The sequence below is a fragment of the Apaloderma vittatum genome, unplaced genomic scaffold (genome assembly GCF_000703405.1).
Source record: "Apaloderma vittatum isolate BGI_N311 unplaced genomic scaffold, ASM70340v1 scaffold14169, whole genome shotgun sequence".
In the NCBI taxonomy this organism is placed as follows: Eukaryota; Metazoa; Chordata; class Aves; order Trogoniformes; family Trogonidae; genus Apaloderma; species Apaloderma vittatum.
Genome location: NW_009733602.1, coordinates 1,430 through 9,739, shown reverse-complemented (window position 1 = coordinate 9,739; position 8,310 = coordinate 1,430). Strand labels below are relative to the sequence as shown.

At 36.5% G+C, this 8,310-nt stretch overlaps 1 protein-coding gene across 1 annotated transcript; it reads left to right on the top strand.

The window, feature by feature from the left end:
- The first annotated feature begins 509 nt into the window (after positions 1-509).
- Positions 510-7,606, top strand: LZTFL1 (leucine zipper transcription factor-like 1). The gene is made up of 10 exons (XM_009875967.1): positions 510-629; positions 1,107-1,301; positions 1,786-1,846; positions 2,696-2,764; positions 3,227-3,292; positions 3,462-3,539; positions 4,268-4,282; positions 6,314-6,487; positions 6,943-7,046; positions 7,588-7,606. Exons 1-10 carry the CDS (start codon positions 553-555, stop codon positions 7,604-7,606), a joined length of 858 nt encoding a protein of 285 aa, XP_009874269.1. The 5' UTR covers positions 510-552.
- The last annotated feature ends 704 nt before the right edge of the window (positions 7,607-8,310 follow it).

Genomic DNA, 8,310 nt, shown 5'->3' with positions numbered 1-8,310 from the left:
AGCACTTCCTTCTTAATCTGCCCTGGGAATATTTGTTTCTGGGCAATAGGCTATTGAGAAACAAGTTCAGATTATTGTTTAAGTTTATATAAGAGGCCTTAAGATTTATAAACTGGCAAAGAAACCTAACAGTCTTTCCTGTGTATTTTTGTTAGTACATCTACACAAGGTGCGTCATTCAAGTACATTGTAAAACAAATATGAATTTATCCAAGAGCTTCCTTTCTTCTACAGTCCTTCTGGTTCTGATCCTCTGATTTTTTTTGTGACTCTCTTGAGGGTACTGATCACTTGAGGACTTACTTCCCTTGCTTTTAATGGGGAAGTGCTTAAATGAGCTATATACAGTTTACACATATGAAATTATGGTTAGTTTTTAACGTACTAGTTAAGATGATAGCCCTATAGCAAGCACATAAACTAGTCAGAAGGCAAGTCTTTGCAATACTTATGCTCCTTTTTACTTATTTCAGTGTATATTGGTGCTTATATCCTTATCCACAGGCAGAGCTGGGCCTTAATGAGCACCACCAGAATGAAGTGATCAACTACATGCGCTTTGCTCGTTTCAAGCGTGGACTGTGTCTCAAAACAGTGGATTCTTGTTTTCAGGACCTTAAGGACAGCAGGTACCATGGCGGGTGGTTCTGGGAAAGAATAAAGCAAAACGTGCTAACAGCAAGTGAAGGTTTAAGTGCTTTATGGGATGACTTTCTTCTCTTTATGTTTGTATGTTCTTAGAGAGGAAGAAGGACCCCATAATTTTGCAAATGTTACAAGTGAAATCCCATTAAAACTAAGCTGTGTAAATTCTTGGGAATTAACATAGATATCAACAGCATGGTGTTACTTTATATCTTGCTTCTGATGTCTGAATTTGATGCAAGACTGTAGCTGAAGTAATATTTGTGATCATAACGTTTCTGAGAGAGAATTTAAATAGAGTAACTGATTAGTAGTGCCATTTTCATCTAAAGCTACTTAGAGTGGTTTTTTTCAGAAGGATATTTCATTATATAAGTGTGATATCTGTGTAGTGAGATCTCATAACAATGCAAAATTGTTAACCTTCCTCATAAATGGCTCTTCTTGACTGCTCTGTTTAGACTTGTTGAGGAAACCTTCACAGTCGACGAGGTGGTGGACATGCTAGATGGGCTGCAGACTGTTGTACACAGCGAAGTGGAGTCAGAGCTCATAAATACCACTTACACCAATGTTCTGCTTCTGCGGCAGCTCTTTTCGCAGGCTGAGAAGTGGTACCTTAAGTTGCAGACAGAAGTCTCTGAGCTGGAGAATCGGTAAATTGTATTGGACTGTACAGAATGCCTTTAAATAATAAGAAAACTTCAAAGTTTTGACTGTTTGCATTATTTTCCTGAATGTAGAAACCTCTTCTTTTACTGTTATATCAATGGCAGGTTACTTTTGAGTATTCCATCTATATAGTTGCAAGGCACAGTAATTCCAAAGATGTTTTTATTGGTAATATTCCTACTGAATTAATTAGTTAAGAACAGGTGATAGGATTTGATTGAAAAGCCTTTGTTGTGTGAGTAGATTATATTTTAATCAAGAATGATACATCTTCCAGTTCTAAATCATATACTGTACCACTGCGTGACATGATCATAGCATTAATTGTGTTTGCATAGGACTTTGTTCTGTGCTTCTAATGAGAATCCTACATGCATTAAAGAGCGTAGCATCAGCCTGGTAAAATGTGTGTCATAGCATAGCTCTTTGAGTAAATAAATGCTTCCCTTTTTTTTTTTTCTTTTTAAGAGAATTGCTGGAACAGGTTGCTGAGTTTGAAAAGTCAGACTTTACATCTTCAAACAAGAAGGTAGAGTTTTATCAAACCATATGCCATGTGGAGTCATGATAGATGATTAAAATACTTAGTGTTGATTCTTTGTGCTTAAGAGGGAGAAGCAAAACAACAAAAAAAACCCCCACCATTCATCAAAACAATCTTTGAAAGTCTCCAAAAAAGTAGCATTTTGGTGTTCTGCACTAAGGCTCACACTGAATTGCCTTGGCTGTTTCCAGAGGACAGATTCCATGTAGCTGGAACATGCCTTGTCATCCTTATCCCAAAGTCAGGCAGCCCAAGGCTGTGCTGGAGTGTCTGCTCCTGGTTCCCTTCCCCCGGGAGACTGGAGCAGAGCTGGGACACTTGCTTGTCCTTGAGTGGAGTCAAAACTTTAGAAGATGCCAGCTTATCTCATATGATCATAGTTGTACCTTATTTGATCTCTAGGGTAAAGATATATTTATTTAATATATATTATATTTTAATACTGAAATAAAGTTATTTGGAGTTGTATAAATTATTTTTACTCTTAGAATCACAGAAATATTTTTTTTTCCTGTTTTGCTTAAAGAGGCAATGTCAGGCACCATTCTTTTGTGTGTTTTGGTTGCTGCAGCATCGGTTGTCTTTCATCAATTCAAATTTGCAACCCTGTCATGTCTTTGTGCAGTAGTTTTGTTTAACTGTATCTGAAAGTGAAGTATATCGCTTAAGAGCCGTGGTACCAGTAAAAAATTAACTCGAAATAAAAGGTCATCCATTTGCTTTACTGGAGAAAGCTGAACTGACTGTGAATAGTTATTTTACAGACTAAAGGAATACTTTTCTTCCTAGAAATCTGTGTAGTTCAATTTTTTAAACTTTATTATTTCTTTTTAGCCCAGTGCAGATCTCATTAAACCAAAACTGGCTCCCTTAAATGAAGGTGGGTCAGAGCTGCTAAACAAGGTAAGAACTTGTCTTTCGGTGCAGTCGTGACCAATGACCTTTCTGCTTATTCCACAGACCTGGGTAGCTGTACTGCAATATTAGTATAATGTGCCTGTCACTGTATCAAAGTCAAGGCAACATATGCCAGAATGTCAAGTACAATGCTAATGAATTAATAACTGTTGTAAAGCATCTTAAATTTCTTGTACAGTTATGGTCTCTTAACACATACTGCAATATTGACCTTCCCTTTTGCAAAGACTATTTGGACTTTGTAATTATTTATTCTTATGTTTAATGTAGTTCTCTTAAAAAAAATCAAAATCTGTTTCACAGCAAGTTTTGTGAATCTGATGTCTTTTTTTTTCCTTAAAAATAATTCAGTTTATATGGTGAATTTACTCTGACTGATAAAACACAGTTATTTTCTGACACAGAACACGTATGCACTAAAACTTTCTCTTGTTCATTAACCTGAAGACAGTTGCTCGTCTCCAAGAAGAAAATGAAAAACTGAAGACCAGACTCAAGACCATAGAAACACAGGTAAATTCTGTGTAAGCTTAGATACTTAATGCTGCTTACATACTAAAAAATATCTAAATAAGAATTGTGTATTTATTATTAAATATCTAAATAAGAATTCCATGGTTATTATTCTACTGTTTTCCATTAAAATACATTTTTGTGGTTTTACTTTTTCAATGTATCACAGGCTACAGCTGCACTAGATGAGAAGTCCAAGCTACAAAAGTCACTGAAGGATTTACAAGTGATCCAAGGAGACCAGAAGGTAAATATAATTAAGATTTCCACCACCCATGTTTCACGTAACTGTGGCCTTTATATCTGAAAAGTTGGTCCTTGCAGTGCATTTCTTTTTTGGCAAACACAGAAGTTCAAGTTAGTATCATCACGCTCCTGCTGACATAGTTTCCGTCAGTCAGCAGATAATCCAGAACGTTAGCTGACATTATGCCATGTCTTTTGTGTCACATAGACCGTGATAAATTATTATTAGAAAGTGTTATTCCAGGTGCGATCAGGAAGTCGTATTCCACAGTTCCTATTCTGACCTGGTTTTTATAGCGACAGTAAGCCACTAATTATTTCAAGTGTTTGTCACACTCGGTATTGACATGGACAAGCCAGACTTGCTGCTTCTCACTTCAGATTTTAAAAACCTTATTGCTTACAGGTAAATGTCTGGTGTGGTATATTCTTAAACATAAATTGAAGTTTTGCTACAGATGTCAGTGATGATAGATCAGGTGGCAAATGTTTGATTTAATGTAGTTCTGCCCGTAGCAGTGTACTATCCGTAGCGGTTCACCGTTTATTTTTCACTACTCGAGGTTTTTAATCTTTTTGCTAAACGAGGGTTGAAACATGGTGAGTTGCTGCCATGGAGAAACACCACAAGAGGGCAGAAGTCGTGCAGGCAGGTTGGCACATACGAAATCTGTTCAGGTCACCTTAGTCGGTTTTTTTAAGCTTGTACTTTACTTTGTCGAGAATTAGGATTTTCTGAAGATTGTTCATGATTATTTATTAAATTTAAAACATTTAGGTTCAAACTTTTAATAGTATTAGAGCACTTTCGTCTCATGATGTGGAGGAACTGACTTTTTAAAAGTCTTGAAGTATTTACAGATTTGGAAGTGAAGCTCAATATCATAAAACTTTTCCACTTTTATTTTCATACTGTAATTCTGATTTCTTTTTATTTTGCTTTCTAAATGGTTTATGGTATGTACTTGGCTTTCTTAATATGCTATAATTTTATCGGGTAACTTTCTGTATTCAATAATATTATTTAATTAGTAAAGAGTTTTATTTATTGGTCACAGCAAATACTTTCTTTACCTGTTTTGATAAGCCTTGAATTATTAAAGGTTTAAGGGTTTATTAAATCCTGAATAATAGCATTTGTAGTTGTAAAAGATTGGAACCAAATCTCATTCTGTTTTTCTGGCTAAACTTGAATTGGCCTCTGTGTCGGGGCTGCTGAGTATCTGCAGCTTTCACATCATAATTTGCTCGCTGCAACTGGTTGCTTTCCTCTCCAGCTTTTACATTTTCTGTTTACACATATATACTTGTTGAAACTAGCTAGTAGATACAGAGCTGAATCGCACTGCTTGAAGCAATAAAACTATTAGTTGTTTGGAGAAAATGCTGAATTTTATCTGGTTTCACTCCATATTTTCAAAGGATGGGTGTCAATAAAATCATAGGATCCCAGTTGCTCCTTAGAGCCGTGGTTTTCAAATTCTTTGGACAAACAAGCACTTGCCAAAAAAGATGTGGTGCTTAAGGACTGGGTTTTTTTTGGTTTTTTTTTTTTGGTTTAAACATGGTTGATATGGTTCCACACACCAAGTGTGAACCATAGTTTGGCTCTGCTGGATCAGTTTAACTTGGATATTTAGAGTTTTTATGTGGTTGACTTAGGTCACTGTTTAGAGAAGTGATCACCATCTGTTCTGATCTGAAGCATCATGCGATGTGGCGCTTTTGTTTGTTTGTTTGTTTTTCACCCTTGGACTAGGTCTCAAAATCCAAAATAAGCTTTTCTTCTGTACAGGTACTGCTGTCAAGTGGTTTCCTGTGCTCAAGTCTTACCTTCCACATAGGAAAAAAAAGAGCAGAGCTTCCTCCGGTTTAGATTTTTGTCACTTTTAAGGTGCTGCTTTTTTCAGCCTCATCCTGAATCATTATGCTTTTGTGAGTTGGAAGTTGAGCTTTTAAACCTAAGAGGTGGGGGTTTTTTAAGTGAAAATCCATAGAACAGTTACATTAATTTAATGTTTTGTGACCCAGAACTGATGGCTGGAAGAGTTTAGGTTGTTTTTCCTCACAAGGAAACAGGAAAGTTGCTTCAAAACCAACTGTGGAAATTCTTTTTGTAATGCATCCGAGAACAGTGCAGTGCTGATACCTGGTTCATAACACGAGCTCTAACGCTTTTGTCCTTTCTTACCTGTATTACACTGACGGCTTTTGAAATGCCTGGGGTATTTAGCTGCTTTAAAAATACATTATACCACAGGCATTCAGATCTTAAACTGTAATTTGCTGTTTCTCTATGCTCAAAAACTTAGCATTTTATTGTAATATAAAGATGAGATCTACACTCATGTTTTCACTGATTACTAATCTACCAAGTGTGCACTACAGGGTGCAGAGTTTACTAGGTCACGCTCATGCCTCTGTATTTTTGTTGCTTCAGTGGAAAAACACTTCTTGTGATAAGTTTCATCCTGTGGCTTCACCTAATTCTTAAAAAAGTGAAGTACCGGGACTTGAAACTTTGACTTGGCAGAGAAGACATTCCAGCCACCTTGAAAAGTTGGACATTAGATGGATTTTGAAGTTATAAATCAGTGCTTTCATGATTTTTTTTTTTCCCCAGTTAAAGCACTTCTAATTTAGGCTTTACAGGAATAACATGAGCATAATTATTAACAATTAGGATGTGCCCACTTTATGTGGAATTTTGCATTTGACATCTTAAATATTTCTTCTCTTGCATTTGACATATTTTAAATATTTCTTCTATTGAAGACTAACACGAACCAGGATATCACTGAACTCGAGAATAAAGTGGCAGCTTTGAAATGCCATTTTGAGAAGACTTTGAATGATGCTACTGCAAACCAAGAATTCTTGGAAGAGAACCTGGTGACAACAAAACATGACTTGCTTAAGGTCCAGGACCAGCTCTCCACAGCTCAAAAGGTTAGCATTATATTCTACTGTAAAGATGAGTTCCCTACTCCCATTTTAACTGATGAGCAATTTAGCAAGTGTACACTACAGGATGCGGAGTTCACTGGGTCACGCTCGTGCCTGTGAATTTTTGTTGCTTCAGTGGAAAAACACGTTACACGTAAAATGGCAAAACCATAGCTAGCTGTGTTTGTAACTAGAGGAGTACTTAAAAATTGCCCATTTTTCTGCATAGAATTTTTTGAATGAAAAGTGTCTTCCTAATGCCAGAAGACTTTCAGCCTGATTTCGTTAGAAAATAAAGTCAGGGTATCTCTGTCTCTCCCAGTAATCTCATTTAAATTTGAAAGAGAAACGACTGTTCTGCAACTTGAGGAGGAAAAGCAAGTGGTCGTTTTCTTAAGCAGCATGTTAGTCTGCTCTTTGTTATATGTAAATAATATGTTGATGTTGTTATTATGTAGGAATTGGAGAAGAAATTTCAGCAAACAGCTGCCTACCGAAACATGAAAGAGATTCTCACTAAGAAGAATGAACAGATAAAGGACCTACGTAAAAAGCTTTCCAAGTAAGTGGTGCAGTTCTCTCTGATCCTTGTTCTGAATCTGTGTTTTGCTCCTGGTCTGTTTTGATAAATGTGAAGCCATCTGTAAAACAGGCTCTAGATTTTTCTCTTAAGAAGAATTTCCAGCAGGCTGCTCCCTCATTTTTGACAATCCAGTTCTTCTAATGGACTCGCTCTGCAAACATCGGGCAAGCTTTGGCAACCTGGGTGCCTTAGGGCCGCACTGTAGAAGCGCAGAGGCGGAACTGAAAACTTCTGTTTAAGTTTCTGCCTGGATTTTGGAATTTGTGGGTGGGTTCCTGGTCATTCCCTCATTCAGCTATTGGGTAAATTGGATGATATTAAAAGGAGAAAATAGTCTAAAAAATATAGATGTTTGTGTCCCAAGTCGTGCAGTGAACCTTGACAGGGATGCAACACTAGTGGGAGTAATCAAATACTTGGGTTTCAGATTTTCTTTAGAGGCCAAATGTCCCTTGGGTTATTTTCTACTCTGCTTTAATGATTATTACTTTTTTATTATTATTTATTTTTAAATCCTCAGATATGAGCCAGAGGACTAGAATACCAAACACATCTCATCTGTCAGAAGCTGCCATAGAAAGAAAATGTAGACTGGTATTATTTTTCAGTAATTTTTGTTCTGAATGGTTTATTTTTTGCTTCTAGTGCTTAAAATGACTTTTTATTAACACTAATAATACTGAAACCCCTACCTTACTTCCTTGTAAACCTACAATTTATAGGTATTATTAGTTTCTGTAGTCATGTTTTTAATTGTTAACTAAGTCATTCCTTGAGAACTAGCAAAGAGGAGCTAATTGAAGAACTGAGATTATTCTCTACAAAATAGTTTATTTTTGCTATGAAAAAACAAAAAAAAGAAAAAAAGCATTAGGGTATTTTTGATGTCTCTGAGGTGGAAACTCCAGTTGTTGTGTAGTTAATGTAGCTGTGAAGTGGCATTTATGTGGAAAACTCCACCAGTGGAAGTAAAAAGGGAGGAAGAGAAAAATGAAACGTGCTCTCTCTGTGATGTTTTTTCACACCTCAGCACAATGTGCAGTCAGTGATGTTTTGCAGGAGGGTGGTCGTTAGACAGTGAGGTTGATGGGTGTTAAAGCAGAAGCGCTGGACCCTTCCTGATAAAGTCACTCACTGCAGCAAGGCCTTTTCACATGAATTTATTTGAAACAAATTTGAATGTCAGAAGACAGATGTGGGTTTTGCCAGTATTCTTAACATTAAGCTGACACTCTGAAAATGC